Raw genomic sequence first — 19,327 nt, forward strand, 5'->3', positions numbered from 1 at the left:
GTAGTTCTGAACACTTAAAATAAATACATTTAACATGCATAAGTTGTCCTTTGATGGCAACAGAAGACAACGTGGTCATAAAATGCAAACTACTGTATATTAAACAAAGGTGTGTAAAATCTGTAAAGAACAAATTAATACATTGTTTAGATAATATTTAATATGTGGGTTTATCAATGAAGAACTGTTGAATATTGTTCATTTGGAACACTGCCACACTTTCCAAAATACATCCAAGTTCTCCATTTTTCAACTTTCTCAGCAGCAATGCAACCCCATAAAACTAGATCTTGGTATGTGTCCTATCAGTTTCTTTAAAATAAAATGTTTTCACTGTTAATTATACGCTTCATGTATCCACCCCAATGATTAACTGTATCTGTTGTACAATGACTGTTATATTGCTCTCCAGTCTGCCTTCACACAAACAGCTGCTATTACCAAACAGCACTTTTTTTCCAAGGTTTAATCATGCCATTGTTTATTTTCTGTTGCCCATTACAGTCTTTTGTTTTATTGCTTCTTTTCAACAATGGTTTCTGAGTAGTTACATGTTCCCCCAAACCATTCTGTTTTCTTGCTCATCTTACTCTTCTTGGAAAAAAATGTTACATTGAAGAAATGTTAACACTTGCACTTGAAGCAGTGTCAATGGTAACATCTCTGCTGGTTCAAGATGAGCCCCTTCTATGAGGAATGTTAGTTGTTTTTCGTTTGTGTTTTCTTCCACGGCCACTCCCATTCTCTAAAGTATGAGTTTCAGAAGCCCCTGTCATGGACTTGCTTGTGTGGCATTGTGTGAAACGTAGAGTTGTGATCTGTCAACAGGAGTGACTTCTTCAGCTAAAACTTTGATTTCTATATATTGTAGAGTCTTTCTTTTCTTCTCAAGAGCTACTGTTTTCTCCACAAGTTTCAAACTCTAAACCTGTATCACTGCATATACTAAAATAAGCCTTGTACAGGTTTAGCACAATTAGATTAGTAGCTGTCCAGCAACTATTCACATTGTGCTATAACAACATTCCACTGCATTTAACAAGATTTCATTTTGACCCCCAAATACATTTTCTATCACTTGTATTTTGCATCATACACACTTTGTCCTCTGTTTCCCCACTGACTTCCAGTAACGAATATATATACTCTCACACCTCGCAACTGCACAGATTCATGGAACATAAACAGGAGCACTTTACCTCTGATATGCTGCCCTTTTGAACCTCTCTTTGAGAAAGACTGGAAGAACTATGAGAAAGAAAAAAAAGAAGGTATATACTATTTGCTTAACACAAGTGAGAAAAACAAACCCCGTTTTCTGATTTAAAGACCCGCCCTCATAGTGCTATCACTCCACAGTACATGAGAACAAACTTCAGTTGGCCATTTCAACCTTACGCAACTGAAGATGCTTTCCTTTCACAACTCTTCAGCAACAGAATGAACCACCTACCAGTCACAGTAGGACACTGCAGAAAAAAATCAAGCCATATATAGCTAATCCTAGTCCTTGAAATAACCTAGTTTCTAGTTTCCTACTGTAAATCTGATTACTTTTTCACTGTAAAGATGTGCTGATGAGTTTTCAAAATGTTTATGGCTGCTACAAAGCTGTGCATCTAAATTTTGTGCTAGAATACAACTGTCTTGAAAAGGTGTCAAAAGGTACTGGGGTTCCAAGTGTTTTACCTACATTACCTAAACACTCAGCATTTTTTAATCCTGGTACAGCAACCATGAGTCTGAATCTGCAGTCAGAAATGTCCATTGTCCAGCAAATACTTAAGGCAGGGCCATTTGAACAGGAGGCATTCTGTATTTTGCTTACATACAGGACACTAAACTGTAGTTCCACCGATTTCAGCTGTATATTAAAGAGACTAATGTTTAATGTTTAAAGACAATTCTATATTGTAGCACATTTAAAAAAAATTACACATGAAGCATCACAACTGTGCATATTATAGACAAACGAAAATAAATTCTGCAATTAGTCCAAACTGCTTTTAGGAGATTCCTACATTAATCTTCTTTCATAAAGTAAAGTATAGCCAAATTACCACTCTATTGCACTTTCTTTAGATTAGCAGATGAGCAAATGCATGTAAGTTTCCAAAGCTGCATCTCTATAATTCGTAATAATGTTCAGTGTTCTTCACCTCTGAAACACAAGACACAAGGAGCATTTGGTAAAAATGACAGTGACTGATTCCCTACCCTGACAGTCAGACAAAGAACAGCTCTTTAGAGAGCTGCCACATCACAGAATCTATTTCTACAGTTTCTAAAGCAAGCTAGCTGGCCACTTCCTCACTTCCCCTGTCAACAGAATCAACTACATGATCACTATCAACTGATTTCAAATGAGTTCTGTCAGAGTGATGAAACTACCACTTCAAGCAGCTGATACAGGTCTGAACTTAACCCTTTCATGTGTCACAACAGACAAATCAAAACAACAACAACAACAAAGTTTCCTTGTTTAGATGAAGTATGTTGACTCTGCTACTGAAAATCATACCAATGGTGAACAGTTCCAATCTGTATAGTACACTTAACGTCTTGAATGCAATTGATTAATTCCTGAGAACTCAACAGAATGTAAATAAGTTCCTCCTTTGATATATCTAGTAACATGCAAGCTGCATATAAGGATGCTATTTTTAAGACTGCCATCCTTAAGACACCTATGGGGATAGTAAATTAGAAAGTATAACAGATATTTATACTTGCTTTAGAGGGTGGTACGGAGACATGGCAGTTATAGCTGCTGCCTCAGATCTCGAGTCCTGGGTTCAGTAGCTGACTAAACTACCTTCAGTTTGGAGCTTGCATGTTCTCCTTGGGCTCATGTGGGTCTCAGTACCACAATGCTTTTATATTGATAGATGATAATAGTGTCCCGTAAAGCCAAAAGAAATACAAAACTGTGACAGTTTTAGACCCAGGGTAGACTTTTACAGAAGGGTTTTTAAAATCTGCTGTTCATTACAGCTGTACTCTGTACTTACTTCGATCATTCAATTTGAGTTTCCTGATTAAACAGTTTCTCTTCATTAGTCTTAACTCACCTGACACTTACAAATCAATTTATTTAATGATCTGATTTCTGAAAAAAGACAGGATATCAGCTTGGACAACACAGGCTTGGACAATACAGGTTAACTTGTTCCAGACTTCCACAAACCTTTGTGTTAATAACTGGCTTCTGTTCTGTTTTATACATTCTTCCACATACTGCAGTTTCCTCTTGTTTGTAACTGTTCTGAATCTGACGACTTTTACTTTGTAATATTTGCTTTGTATAAAATCGGGTGCCCTCATGGTCTTCATTTTGCCAATTCACATTATGGCAAATATGGTCTTTGAGAAACAGTCCAAAAAAATAAACTAAAAATGCAGAATGCTTAATACAGGACATGCAATCCTGCAATCAAAATACGCCCTCATATTTCTTCAAATTCCACACATTATTGTCAAAACATTCAGTTTGTATGACATAGTTCAATGTTAAAATGGTAGTGCAAAGCTAAACCATGAAAAGTGTATTAAATAAATTACAAACAAGCAATCCTTTAAATACATGGGAAATGAATACAAAAGCTTCACTTAAAATATTTCCAATTAGAACATAACCACTGGCAGGTGTTCAAACTGCAACCTGCAGATTGTGGGTGAACTGAATAGACGTTGATACTCTCCATTGTCTGTCATGTCTCTGCGTACCGCTGTACCAGGATGTTACCGTTTTTAATCTCTTCTTTAACCTGCAGCTTAGGAAAAATACCTTACCTCGTGCAATCCACCACTAATCTCAAATTAATCAAGCCCCCTTCTGGCCGAAGGCCAGTGCATCAAGGCGATTACCCTACAGATGAGGACCACAAGATCTCTTTTAAACACAAGAACATTAAAGGTCTTGTGGTCCCACAAAATAAACATTTAATAAAATTACTTATATATCGGGAAAATAATCCATTTTAACATTCCTTGTCTTCTTTGTAAAATTTTGGACTTTGAAGTGCAATATTAAATAGAACACATTGAATATTGTAATATATTCAAATATATTCTATAGCCTGTTCTACATCCTTTTACAATATGAGAGATACTGTATAACTTTTAAATAACTTACATATGCTCAGAATTTAACTTTCCAAATGCACATTAGCTACTGTTTGGTGCAGTCACCAAACATTATTGAAGTCAGTACCTCGGCTTCTTTTAAAAAATGGTTGAATGACACCCTTTGCTCAATTCTACCAAATGGGCTACTAAAGCCAAATGCCTCCTCTTGTTTGTAAGCTTTCTTATGTATTTTTTATCATTTATAAACTTTCTTTTGTATTTTGCAATTGCAAACAGTGTTTAGGAGAAAATATTGATAGATGGAGGACTGGGTTTCACTGTGGTCAATATAACTTACAACATATTGGAAATCCACAATTTTGGAACTGCAACTTGAAATAAGTCAAACTACTACTCAAAAGAAGTCAAGGATCCAGAGCCTATAACCACTGTATTATCAAGCTTTTTCTGTGAAAGCAGATATTTCTAATAAAAGGCCTACTATGATCCTTTCAATCATGAAATCATGACCACTCCTGACAGTTGATTTTCAAGCCAAAAACCAAATCAGCAGCATCACTTGGTTGCGTAATCCATCTGTGAAAGACACTTTTTTTCTAGCATGTAAACGTATAGATTCATTCTGAACTATCAGCATTCCATGAATATGTCATGGACCTATTCAGACCTAGTTTCATGGCCCTGCAGGGCCTTCTGGGGATAATACATAATAAAAACTAACCAGAATATTCATATTATCCTCAGTTATAAACTCCAGATTTTTATCTATGGTCCATAAACTTGTAGAGTAATAGGCACATGTAGCGTTGTTCTCATCTGACAGGACATTACAAAATGTTACACTGAAGAAAATATTGAGGAGGAATGACAGTTTTAAAAAACAAGCAATCTAGTTCTTATACAAAATACTCTTTACTGCCAAATACCCCATTCAAAATGGGAGAACCACTAGTTAAGACAAATCCTGCTTGCAGAACAAACTGTAATTGAGTATAAGCACAGTATACCTTAGGGCATACCTACTGGCAGCATAATGATAAGTGTGAATACAAAATAAGACAGTGCTACAAATGATTATCAAGCTCTGACTATCCCATGTGTGTCCAGTCAAAACATATGCAGCACAATGAACGTTACTATTTCATGAGCTATTTGCGAGTCCCTTGCTTTCACCTCTATACTGCTGTGTTCAGGAGCCCTCTAAACATGACATGACCTCTAAGCGAGACAATTAAGTTTCAGATATTATGTTACCGTCAGCCAGCAGATCCTTCATTCTTTAATGAACACCAGAATTGTCACAGAGCAGGAAAAAGGGGGAAAATGTAGGGCAGTTGCTAAGGTAACTATGGTTTGTACCAAAGAGACTCCTGACCTTTATTTCACCTCATCGGGCTCTTTCAGGTGAGGTAAAAGTCAGGTTCCTGTTTAAGTGACTGCATCAGTGGTGGTTGATACACAGTCATAAAACCCACAGTCTGGTTGTCTTCCCTGTCTGCTCAGTACCTTTATGGTGGGGTATCCTTGTATATTATAATTGTAGCAGGTCTCCCTATTGCTTCTCTCTGCACAGTCCATGGCTGCAAGGTCCACAGCAGGCTTCCATTCTGGAATAAACACACATAAGGAGACATAAGCCAAAAAACAAAACCACTATGTAGTCCAAAGGAATATGCTGCCTTTAAAGTAGTTCTGTCTGAACTGTAACAATTCTTTGCAATGCAAATGCTGTCACTACACTACATTAATCTAAGGTCTAATCTAAGGTGTACATAATCTAGGTTTAAAAGAAAAGGAAGGCACGAGCTTCAACTAAAACTGCACTGCAATTCACTTGAGTGGCAGTCTTCAAATTGATTTCAAATTATGCCTTTTTCATTGGTTTCAATTCAGAAAATAAAAATCCCCTTTTGATATCCTACCACAAAAAATGCAGGCTATAAATTGTGTTGCTCAGAAAAAAAGGAACTGCCACACATTTACACAAAGGTCGGAGTTTCAGTCAGAGTTTATTGCCTTCTGATCAAAGTGCTTGTTCCTTTTGCCTTATTTAACCATACAAGACCGTAAATTTTGAATGATATGGCGTGAGATTTTTACTGTTTATACTATCGTTTTTCTGTCCTACACACGTTACAAATGTGAGGATTTTACAAATATTTTTTGTTGCATACATTCACAAAAATAGGTCGTACTGTATATGTCTGGCTGTGATTCTGGTGCAGTCTCTTGAGGATAAGACTCTATTCTAGTCCACACCATCTATTATAAAAGAAAATACAGAGGGAATCTGGGGAAAATGGAAAGGATCTCAAAGCCGGAAAACAGCTGTAAATAAACCCTTTAATATCTTTCTGGTTCCTTAAGATGTATCCCAATCTGACACTTTTCTTGAGGCTTTTACACATGTGCTTGCAAACCTTGCTTGGCACATGAAATCTCACAGGACTCACTCAAACACTATTGGATTTCACAGAGTGAATGCCATTGGCTTAGATCCGGTGACACTGACTCGGCAACAGCATTTGAACAATGACTTCTTTCATATTAGCTAATGCAAAGCCCCGCAAATATAAAATACATGCAAAAATGGAAAAAAAAAACTCCTAGCTTTTCTTTAACAGCATTTGACTTATTAGTACCTGACTAGTACAGAAGTGCTCTCAAAGGGTGTGATAGCTTGAAACATGTAAATCAATTACTGCCAGTTGGCTAAAAGCATACACCCAACATGAATGAGACAACTCACCTCTAATAGCTGACAAGGCCTGCAGTATATTTTTAACAAAATATTGGCATATACATATATTATGTATTACTTTATATTGTTACGGTAAGTGAGAGGTGTTTCTTAGATTTTAGATAAAAGTTGTGACACTTGGCGGAGTAAACACTACTAGCTTCAAAGCAGAGAGGATGTTTGTTGAGATGTGGGGGTCCCCCGATCAGAAACCATTTTAAAGGTTACCCTGGTATAGTTACGTAAGTGGGTTAATGATTGTCAATCAGCAGCACAGAAAACACAATATAAGAGAGACAACAAGGAAGGGGAACAATGAGAAGGAGGGAAGAAGAGGACAAGAATAGAGGAGAGAGGGATGGGAACTTTAAGCTTATGCCAGGCAAGAGCCCTACTTCATGATCGATCATCCAAAGAAAACCTGACTGGATTTAAGCATCTGAACCTTGCTAGAGAAAGGTTGCTATTGGGTTTTGTAGGAATGTGGCTTTCCAGGGTTAAAGATACCATGGTTAAAACCATTTTTCCTGCTTAGTGTGCATTGTTAGAATAAAGAAATAGGCTTCCATTTATTTTGGGGCATCCGGGGTGCAGAGAGGTCTAACTGCAGGTTGTATTGCATTCCTTTAGAAGACAGCTTACAGGTATCTCTTATTTGGCCTCTGTAGGCATTATTTAAATGTTTCATACTTAATAGAAGTCTGTTTTTTGGGGGGTGATTAGAATGTTAGGCCCCTGAAACGTCTTTTTGTAAATACTGTACATACAGCAACTTGTGTGGTGTATGTTTTGTTGTGTAAAGTGTAGCTTGTGTCTTGACAATGTAATAAATATTTTTTTTAACCAAGTGTGCCCTTATTATTACTGTTCTCACCAAAGCTGTGCCAGAGAATAAAGAATTTGTGTGCCTCTAACTATACCAACCGCTTGGGTATATTCTGGAGAAATAATTTACAAGTTGGGGGTTTTGAATATTTATTTTACTTATGGACTAAATTGCTTGGTCAATTCCAGATTTTCACCATTTTCGTAACCCCACATTTGTAACTATATATATATTATTTCTTTAAAAACAAAAAAGTGATTTTTAATTTTTAGATCAGAATTAACCTTCACAATTTTGCCACATTACTGAATTGCAGACTCTCTGGTAATCTCTCTATCTCTGGTAAATTGTACTTGGCAAGAACATTCAGTGGTGAGGACTACAATTGCAACCCAATGCAAAGGTTTTCGACAATCAAAGTTGAATATATGTACATGATGATACATTTTAATTTCATCTGATGGAAATAGTCATTTTTCACCCTCATCTTTAGAGAATACAAAATTGTAAAAAAAAATGAATTCTTAAAAAAAGTGAAGGTAACATGGGGAGGACAGCTACTGTATTTTAAGAAGAAGGAAAACTAGGCTCTCCACTAGAGGGCCAACACCACGAATTTTGGTAGCTGTAACAGATGTAAGAAAAAGCTCCCGATATTCTCCAGTGCATATCACAATTCTCCCCATATAGCCAAATTCACATGCAGGGTAAGCTTTGACCTCTAAGCACCAGCTCTCTCAACATACAGAAGCTATACAACATATAGCAATTATATAGTAATTATATAGTAATTACTGTAGTAAGACAGCTAGTTTAGAAGGCAATCAAAAAAGTATGTATTAAGGAATGGAACCGTTTTTTATACATCATTAGCTGGTTAATACCAAAGTATCTGCTTTAGTACAAACTTTTATTTGGGAGTTATTACTGTATGCTTTTTTTCCTAATAAATACACTCTTGCAATTTGAGTGTACTGTTGAGCCAATTCGTCGATCCAGCTCAGTTAAGTGTAGCTCAGTAACCCAATTAACCTTTTTTTCTATGTTTTGCCCACACAGTCATTCTTGAAAATTAAGAGTTAAAAAAAACACCAACTAAAAATCAAGAAGGATAAAAATCTACATTTTTAGGATTGGAAATCATATTATATGGTGAAGGACTGTACACAGCTGACCAAGCACCTGCCTCCTATACTGAAGTAAAATTGACATTCTATTATCAGATATTCCTAATCAGGACCATGGCAAGCCAGTTATTGTCTTCCACTCAGGGAAGAATAAAGATTAAGGCTGGCCAACACCTTCGAGAGGATGACAGTCCATCTCAGCTACCGTACATACGGGACAATTCAGAGACACCAATTGACATAACCAGCATGTATTTGGTAGATGGGAACGAACAGGACAAACATGTAGACAATCCAGTTTACATCCAGATCCAGAGCCCATTAGCTAAAAATAGCAATGTTGACTGCTATGTCACCTACTCCAGTATACTGGTCAGTAATGATACACTGCTCAAAAGTTGTTTTCGTGTAAAATCAGTTTCACATCCAGAATAATGATAATGTAATGGATTGTCCTGTTAGAGAGTGGAAAATGCAATGCTACTGGCTAATGAAATGACATGTATTGTACTTTCCATCTGATGGTGCAACATTCTTACCACTCAGCTCAATACATGATCGTTTAGTAAAGCATTCCAGGTACATGTGGAGGTGCAGTATAAAAGTAAAAAACAATTCACAGACTGGAAGACAATCACAGCAGGGGTAAGAAAAAGGGCTATAAATAATGATGAATGCTTCACTGACAGCAGAATGAGGTTAGGGAAAGAGTGCACAGCCATCAAACAACAATTACTACACAAACTTAATGTGTGACAAACTAACCTCTAATCAAAGTGAGGCAGAGGGCTGGTTTAACTTGCCTGTGTCATTTTTAGTACAACTACAGTGGCTTTGTCCATCTGTCCTTTGCCTGCTCTGTCCCTGCTCAGCACTGCTATCCATGCTATCTTCTTCATCAGGGCAGGATTTCTTTCAGACAGACTATGAATTGCTTGTTTTCCAAGATGCGGGTCTGAATCGATGCTTGCTGTTCATGGCATCCCTGCTTCTCCTAGCTGCAGGTTGGCCTTTTAAAGACTCAAACTTTCTACATGATTCTGTCCTTTCTCTTCCCCTGAATGCAGGTTGTAGTGTCTCTCCATCCAACATATACAGTATTAGACAACTGAGTCTACTAGAAGACAGCCCTTCCAGCTTTCCTTTGCTCTTCATCTGGTTTCTGTTCAAATCACCTGGAATTGTAGCTGAAGCTCGATTCCTTAGATGTCTTGTGTAAGTGCCATTGTTCCTTTACCCTGTATGCAGAGGGGAAGATGCAGATCCCCTTTCTGGCTTTGCCTGCTGCCTTGTCACAAAGATACAGTACACAAGCACTAGGAAGTGACCCCGTTCTGATTACCCTCCTGTGAAGAATCACCATTCACACTGATCCTATGTCTAAGTTCATTTCCAATAACGACAATGCTAAATTGTGAGCAGAAAGGAACAGACCTATATCACTGCTGCATCATTTTGCTGTTTTTAGATGCCATTAACATTCTACACCCTTCAAAGTACAACGACGAACACGCTCATGCAAATACAGAATAATTATGGATCCGGCAGCATTTTGTTCTGTAGTTCTGCTCCTTCTCTAGTTTCAAATTGGACATTAGCTCTAATGTCTTACGTGTGGGCAGCTAGAGAGTACATAAGCCGTGCTGTAGCAATATGAAGATATTTGCACAGTTATTCCCTACTTTCTACTAGCAAGAGGTCTCTGGATCCTCTCCTAGGTAGGCCAGGCTAAAAACAAATTGACAAGCACTGAGTGAACCCAATGGCTTTGCTTCTTCTGAGCTTCTTAGACTCTTATACTGTAATGTTTGGTAGATAGACAATTTTGTCATCCAGAACTGGAACATGGTTTGCATGAAAATGTTTCTGTTATTAGAAGGTCACATCTCCTGCCATACACGATTGCTCATGACAATAATCGTTGTCTCTATAATGTATTCTCAGTTTTGTGGGCTCCCTAACCTAGAGAAGCTTTCTTATTTTACCTTGGATTTTGAAAATCTGAGTAGGCGATTTGTGACTTTGAAAGGGTGCACACCATGAAAAAGAACCTGTAAAACGAAAGTCATATTCACTGATTTGTTGTGTAGTTTTGTATGCACTTTAGCTTGTTTTCTTTTCTATTGCAACTTAATTATGCAATAAAATCTGCTGCTTTGTGACCCACAGTAGAGTCCAAGATCATATACATTAAAAATTAACACAGTTCTTAAGAAAATTAATTTAGATGTGTCCACCACAGTATTCCATATGACCTATTGGACATTATGTGGCCACAGAATTCGGAAATTAAATTAAGCCCTTTATTTGGTTTTTTATTAAACACATTTTCTCTCTTTGCTGATCACTATTGTTGATCACTTCCATTTCTAGCTCTTTGTGGCTTTAATCTTTAAAGGACATTCAGTGCTGGTATTATTTTTCCCATCTTACAAAGTTCATGAAATCCACAACAGCTCTAGTCGAAGGCAGGCACTACGCCAAAGAGTCTTCCCGAGAGCTGCCTCGAACGGCTAACAAGTGCACCTCAATCAAATCCTCAACACCCCCTGCCACACGGTCCTGGTTCTCGGCCAACTCCCCTGAGAAACTGTATCAAACCAGGCCTAATTGACAAGACCTTTTTGTAATGTGGATTAGGTGAAGCCTGAACTTTAAATCAATCCAGTGATTCTCACTTGAGCGCCCCATGTCAACTCTGTCCCCGCGTCTACGGACTGTAAGAACTGAAAAGATTACCGTTAATGCAGTGCTGTATATGCCCCGTGGCTCAGTATTGCAAAACGTACATCATAACAGAAAGAAAGTACAAACTAATTTAATTTAAATGCCAGACATACAGTACAACGTCTAACGTTACATTTCACCACCTGTAAGGGTAGGTGGTTGGTGTGCAAAGCTTAACTCTTGTCACCTGCGACTGCGAGACGCCCTATTCATGTCTTCTACCATAATGACAAAATACAACAATAAACAATAATAAAAGAAAACAATAAAAAATGCAATAGAATGTTCTCTTTCTAGAAAAAAAAGGAATTCCACATTATAAAATTGGAGAAACATTGTTTTGGGAAGTTCCCCTTTTGCTCATGCAAATGTTGCATTTGTCAAGTTAACATAGTACACGCAAAATAAATTGTAGTTCCCTTAATCATTTTCATTACGGTCACGTTGGACATAATGTAAAAAAAAATCACTACTTGGTAAAAAAGAATAACCATAAAGTTTGACCAAAGAAAACAGTAACATCTGCTAAGAAACTACGAAGCGCTGTAGTTCACCGATCATGCACTCTTTCCAGCGCATGACCTTACGAAATCCCAATTTGCAACCCTGCAGTCAGCAACAAAGTAAGCCGCATTTTTTTTTACAGAAGATACAAACCTTTAATGTCTCTCGCCAAACCTTTCCAGGTAGGAGAGAAGGCAATGCAGTGCCCACACCAAGAAGCGTAAAACTCTACCAGGAAGGATCGGGAAGAGTTAAATATCACGGAGTCGATGTTGTCAGGACTTAACAGAACGATCTGATCAGTCGGGGTGTAGAGCCCGGCTTTAGCGGTCACAGCGAGCAGCAACAGCGAAGTGAAAAGAGATGTCCAAGCCCTGAAAACAGTCCTGAGATTCTCTGTGTTTCGAGACGTGGCAGAGCAGCGCTGCTGCGCCATCTTCCACTGTTCCCTCACGCACTACACTGAGCCAGCCAGCTATCACAAACTGATACAAACTTTTTTCTTTCACTTTACTCTCCCACATCTGCATGAAGGAGGGGCCCACAGTTTCATTCTCATATAGGCTACACATTGCAAGGTGCTCAGCAAACAGCGTACGAGGATTGGTTTAAACAGGCGAAATTAGTGTTCATCGCGAAGCGTGTATCTTTACGGTTGAAAAGAAAACCGTTCGTTTCGTTCTAAAACATTATATGGCCGCGCAGCACTTTGCAACAGACGGGGGGTTTTGAACTACTGTACAATAGTATTAATCGAGTCGTTCCACCAGTGCGTATAATGAGCTCGATGTCGTTTTTTACGCATTATACTGTTCACTGACTCATACCCCAATAAATCTGAACTGACAGGCAACCCTAACGAAAAATTAATGGAATGCACTCCACGAATGTGAACTGCGATTCACAAAACATGCGAGGTTATTTTCAGTTTCTTTTGAATTAACCAATATTTGGACATCCTCAGCGATTTCTCAAACGAAGTTATCAACAAGTTGTCTAAATCTATTTCTAAGTGAAAACAGGAAAGTGAATGTTTATTTGCATATTCAGTAGCTGCCTCCCTGCTACGGAAATGTGTTCTGCTGCAGTAGAACAGCAGTTATCACATGATTATTTCAGCAGAGAAAATTACTACAGGAACCTTACAGAATTTCTTGTGGGAAAAGTACCACAGCTACATAATATTTCAGGAATAACTTCTCTAGTGGAAAGGCAAGTTAAAAGTTCACGTTTTTGCTTAAAGTTCATAAATGTAGAAACCAGTTTATTGCAGCAACAATTTAAAAGACAAAGTTTCCATTCTACTGGTAATTATTAGGTAATAGTATAGTATGCTAGTATTAGGTTATACTAGTGAGGAGTTCAAATCAGCTCATATACTGTACCAATAGATGCTATTTCAAATAATTAGAAATCACTTTCTAATCTCTATTTAAATCAGCTAGAATTTCCATTAGGGTCAGTACCTTGTGTAGTAAATTACTACAGCTATTGAATAGGACCAGAGTATTCTAAGACATCTTGTGGTGAATTACCAAGTAAACATGATATGAAGGAATCAGCTGTTCCTAAACCAATGCTTAGCAATCACTGGTTACATACAGTATTGTATGACAGAAGTGTCATAATATATTTTGAACCTGTCCTACCTGAGCCACTCCAAGAAGTGTTCTGTATAATTCTGGAGACTTGGTGTACAAGCACATTAATTAGAGGATCCAATTATTAGCAAATAACAAAAATGACAGGATTTTGTCATGGGATAAAAACCCAGGAATGCTACAACAGAAGAACAGTTCCATGGGACTGCTACAACAGTAAATATCATGTGGAATCTTGGGACAGTTGACATTTTTTACAAAATACCACATCACATGATCACTAAATTAACTAAAGTAAGGTTGTAAAGCTCTCCTAAATACATACAAACATGATATTGTGTTGTATTACTTTGCAAAAGTAATGGGTGACTCCTTAACACATAATACATAATAAAAATCTTCCAAATTTTTCTACAGGCTGACATTGCATTTGATAGAAATTAATTCTAATTAACTTCACAGTGACATTCACAGTTTTTGCTGGAGGCATGATGCCTAAAACTCTAAATTTGTATACTTTTGTTAAAAATCCAGTTTTCATAATTAGCCTGATTTTCATAAATGCCTTGGGGAATTATACCTTCATGTGTGTCTTTCTAGTGAGTAGGAATTAGTAACTTGATAAAAAAAAATGCTGACCTATGTGTTTATATGGTATCTTTCAGTGGTTAAGGACAACAGTACTGTTTCCAGTGTATTGCTCTTTATAAACATTTTAACACAACCCAAAAAACATTCTGTCAGACATTTTTCTCTTAACACTTACTAGAAATTGGATCACCTAGCCCAATTTATTACAGTAATTCTGCAGTCGTTTTGAACTTTCCCTACTATCCCATGATATTGTGAATTTACACTTTGGAAATTTCTGTTTTGCTGGATTGAAACAACTGGCAAAAACATGGGTAACAAGCCTCATTTCCCTCATAATGTTTATGGTCATACTGAAACCTGTTTATGGAGCTACAAAACTTTTTTTTAATTACTGCACAAACAGCAACACAAAAGAATGCTGTACATGACCCTAATCTTCTATAATAGACCACAGTTTTTGTTGGTACACAAAACATCACAAAAACACACATTATACAGATCTGCTCTCCATGCTTTGCAATAACTGTGGGGTGTATGAATGCAAGAACATTCACCACTTTCATGCATTCATGCATGCATTTCACAGGTACTCATTCACCAAGTGAAACCATGATTAAATAACAGGCTTCCACCACACAATTCTCCAAACCAATAGCCCCTGGCTGTCTCAAGTCCGTTCCAAATGGAGACATGTCTGCATCATTATCACAGTAAAGCCTTTGTGTATGAAAGAGGAGTGGCACAACAAGAAATGACATTTATGTGCCTAAGCACTTTTGAGTTGTGACTACTGTCATTGCCTTATAAAATACCTTAGATTTTAAATACAGCTACTTAATGATGGCACCTGTGCTCAATGTGTTCAACTTCTCCGTGTGATAAAACGTAACTAAAAAGTTAACAAATTTAACTTCAAAGTTGAAGTCTAGGGAGTCTTTTATCTGAAGGTGTTTTATGCAAACAGGCTGATGCTTTCATTAGCAAAGAAAGCTCTTCACACCAAATTAGTTTTGCTACTCAGACACAGCCCTTAACAGCAGTATCGTTCAAATCTGGACCTGAAGGGCCATACAGTCTTTTGTTTTTCATTTATCGGGGGCTCCATTAGCTCGGTAAAATATTGATTCACTTACCTGGATGAACTGAAATTGAAGAAACTTTAATGTTGATGCATTGTTTTCCGTTTTTGTGGTGACCAAACTTGATCCCAGAGAGTTGAAATCCAACAGGTTTTAAGGTTCACCATAATGGTACAACTTTGTCCTTAAAATCTTACAGTTCATTGAACAAGCAACAACAGTAATGTACACACATAGCTTACAATATGGTGTAGTTAGACTTTCAGAAGGTTTTTAAAACATTAATACAGGCAGTAGGCATTTAAAGAATATGTTTGGATTGAGAATTGGATTGAGAAAACACAGAGTACATATGGGCTATAGTGGGGTATATGCAGAGAGTACATATAGCCATATGATCCAATAGGGGTGATGTTATAAGCGGATTTCCACAGGGATCTGTGCTACTCTTTCTAATTAATATCAATGATATAGATTGTGCTTGTTAGATAATTGGTAAATTAGCTCGTTAGTAAACTAGCCATTTGCAGACAATGCCAAAACAGGAGAATTAGCAAACACTGTAGAAGCATTAGTGAAAGTCTACAAGATTTAGATAAAATTTAAAACTGGGTAAAAAGCCCTTAGCTGATGTTTGAATTAGAGAATTGCGGGCTTTTGCATCCAGGTAGTCAAAACATAAGTTCTAAATGCAAAATGGAAAAATATTTTTGCTCTAGAATATGTCCAGAGACAAGCCATTAGATACATGCTTACATGTAGCTTAAACGAATGTTCTACTCTGACAGAATGAAAGAACTAAACCTTTTTAGTCTGGAACGGTGAAGACTGCAAGGGGACAAGATCTGGGTATTTAAAATCCTCAAAGACATTGACAAAGGCAAACCAGTGGATTTCTTCAGCATCAATGATGCAACAAGAGCCAGGTGTTACAAGTGGAAAGCACATGGAAAAGCGTAAACAAGAACAGGATTAAGAGCTGGGAGTATGGAACACACTATTCAGCCTTGTTGGAACCCATACTCCAGCTTTATTTGAGAAAAGGCTGGATGAGATCATCAGCCAAATATGCTAGATCAACTGAATGGCCTCTTCTCATTTGTAATCTCCCTTATGTTCTTATGAACCCTGAAGTAGGTGAAATAGGCCATTCCTGACCTAATCAAATCGACCCATACATCCACCTTCTAACAGCTTAATCTAATACAGGGCCGCTGGGATACCTGAGTCTATCCTGGCAAGCAAAGCGCAAGGCAAAATACACCCTGGATGGGATAACAGTCCATTGCAGGGCACACACAGACACAACCACACACCAGGGCCGATTTTACAGGAGCAAATTAACCTACCAGTATGTCTTTGGAAGGTGGGAGGAAACTGGAGCACCAGGAGGAATCCCACTCAACCATTCCACACAGATAGCATCCCAGGAAGTGGGCCCAGGGCCTCAGCACTGGGAGGCAGCAATGCTAATCTCTGCACCACTGTGCCGTCTCCTAGTGCAAATCTATTCAATTAATACACTGATCAACACTCATGTATTGATTCCAGGGTTACCTGTAAGTGCTAGACCGTGTCTCCAGGTTTGGCCTCCCCTGGTGTCTAGAAATTCTGTGGAATAAAAAAGGCGAGAGTGTAAAGGATCATCTTACACTGACAGCCCATAAGTACTGAATCTCCATAGTTTAAACACAGATGACTAGGGGAGTAGGGGATTCAGGTGGATTTCAATTCCTGTATTTACAGTGTTTGACAGACCTGACTTCCTGGTCAACAGAAAATTACAAACTAGAGAACACAAGAGAAAATCATGAGTGTTTAAGAGTGATAACAGGATATACATCAATGCACAAAGGGGTTCTGGACAAAGCTACCTAGCCATGTTAACCAGGCTTAAGGTAACAGACCAAATCAACTCCTCTCATTTGTAACTTTTCTTGAGTTGTTGACTTTACACATTTTGTAGGCCTAAAGCATGTAAAGTATAAAGAGAGCTACTGAATATGCTGCACTGTGGCTATGGAGGAGCTTAATTGCTAAAGAATTGCTCTTTGTGTTCACTAGGGTACACAACAGCTAGGGTGTGGTCACCAGCAGAGTGGATCATGAACAGTATATAACAGTATCCAGATTACAGAGTGTTTGTCTAAGGGGAGTGTGACAGGTGATCATCATAATGTCATTTTCAAAGAACTAAAAAACCAAACAACTTTTGTCAAAGGCCCTTTTAAAATATATGTTGTGTCTGCTGTTTGTAATACAATATTTATCTATAAATGCAGTTAAGGGGTGGTGGCAGCTTAACCTTGCAGAAAACTCTCAGGCCTCATGACTGGTGGGTTATGGTTTCAAGTCCCTGCTGCAGATATTACTGCAGTACTCTTAGGGAGGTTCTTTACCCTGATTGCTCCAGTACTGTTGTATGAACTGAGGACCAGCATCTGCTGGAGGATATTCTCTGTGAGCAACTGATGTCCCATCCAAGATGGAAGTCACATGCTCTGTTATCTACTTATTGCCATGGAAACCAGGATAAGTTCTGGGCTTTTGTGGTGTGAATGCAGAAGTACCTTAAAAACACAATCCTCATTACAGATGTAAAAAAGGACAGTTTGAGAGGCAGTAAAAATGTTTTCTATCCATGCAGATAATTCTTTGATAAACATTTGCTATTTAGGAGCATTTCTCCTTTTACAAATTCGGAGTTGTTTGTTTTGTGGAATAATCTGAACAGTAAATTTACCAGAGGTGGCGGTTTGTGTCTTCCCATACCATCAATTTACTATTTGTCAAAAAACAGATCACGCATTCATCAGCTAATACAAAGTCTGTATTCTAAAAGATAGCCTTTTTAGAGGCTTCTGAGCACACTTCCTGAATAAGATATTGTTTTATCTCCTGTAACACATTCACCGTTTCATCGCATTCACAGAGCTGTAAAACATCTATTTCACTGCAACTTTGGTCAAAAGCAGGGAAACAAATTTTGGGTAAAATTCAATAAAATCATTATTTCTGAAATTCATAAAACATCTGTCTTGTGCAAATGTTTTGTCCATTTTTCCTTAATAAGAACACAGCAGTGTGGATGTAAACTGTAATGTAAATCTTCCAGGATATTAATCCCAGGGTGTCCCTGTAGGCAGATTACATTTCTGTTTGATGAACATGTGGAATTTGTACAGAAAAATGTGTTCTGTGTTCTGGGAAAGGTTTATGGCCCTGGTCATTATGAACCTATAGATTAATATAGTAGTTCTTCCTGTTTAAGAACCATACTTTCCATTTCTTTGCAACAATACAAACAATTGAAAGTGAAATCAAAGACATCTGGAAATGAGTGTTATAATAAGAATAAAAATTGTATGGCAAAAATGAAGGTCTGCAGAATCTTTGTGAGTGCAAAACCTTTTTTTGGCAGCTAATCTGAGTTTAATCAGATTGAATGAAAATACACCTGAGAATATTCCTAGAAGCTTCCCCTATTATATACTGTCTTGTTTTATATACTGTTTTGTTTGATGTCTTTTTTGTTGTTTCAATGTTGTTCAATTTGAATACCACCTAATTTGTATAGAAAAGCTTCTGGAAAAGAACAAAGTAGTTGATTGCCATTGCCTCAACAGGGAATCACAGAAAAAAAAATTCGACCATCATCCAAAAAGTTTAAAAGTGTTTTGGTGCTGCACAAGCTTAAGATCTTTATTGTTAATGAAAACCTCACTTTTATGAATCAATAATTTGCTTCCTCTGCATATTTTCTGGCAATCATTACGGATCATGAAGCTACTAACAACCACATAATAGGAGATACAATGTCTTCCTGTCATCAGTAACAAACTTTTTTATACTTGGTTGTTCTGTATGAGTTTACCTTATTTACTGCACGGTCTATTAGCTTTGAGATGCATTTTTAGCATCCAACTTTTAAACAGAAAAAATTACCTGTTAGTGGTAAATGATTTTCAATGTAGAAATCCAAAAGACCACTTCACTTTTACCACATTTACAATAAACATTTCAACCAGGTAAAAAAGAAG

The 19,327-nt window shown here is 37.5% G+C and overlaps 1 protein-coding gene across 1 annotated transcript in view; it reads right to left on the reverse strand.

Moving 5' to 3' along the window:
• qsox1 (quiescin Q6 sulfhydryl oxidase 1) overlaps nucleotides 1–12,481 on the reverse strand; it is a 50,548-nt gene extending 38,067 nt beyond the window's left edge. The window contains exons 1-3 of the mRNA XM_088928294.1: nucleotides 12,167–12,481; nucleotides 5,596–5,696; nucleotides 1,200–1,248 (exon numbers count right to left, since the gene is read on the reverse strand). Of these exons, the coding sequence (XP_088784420.1) occupies nucleotides 1,200–1,248; nucleotides 5,596–5,696; nucleotides 12,167–12,449 (433 nt within the window). The 5' untranslated portion in view covers nucleotides 12,450–12,481. The remainder of the gene's footprint in view (nucleotides 1–1,199; nucleotides 1,249–5,595; nucleotides 5,697–12,166) is intronic.
• Between the last annotated feature and the right edge of the window lie 6,846 nt (nucleotides 12,482–19,327).

This window comes from Atractosteus spatula, chromosome 11, assembly GCF_055471065.1.
Source record: "Atractosteus spatula isolate fAtrSpa1 chromosome 11, fAtrSpa1.hap1, whole genome shotgun sequence".
In the NCBI taxonomy this organism is placed as follows: Eukaryota; Metazoa; Chordata; class Actinopteri; order Semionotiformes; family Lepisosteidae; genus Atractosteus; species Atractosteus spatula.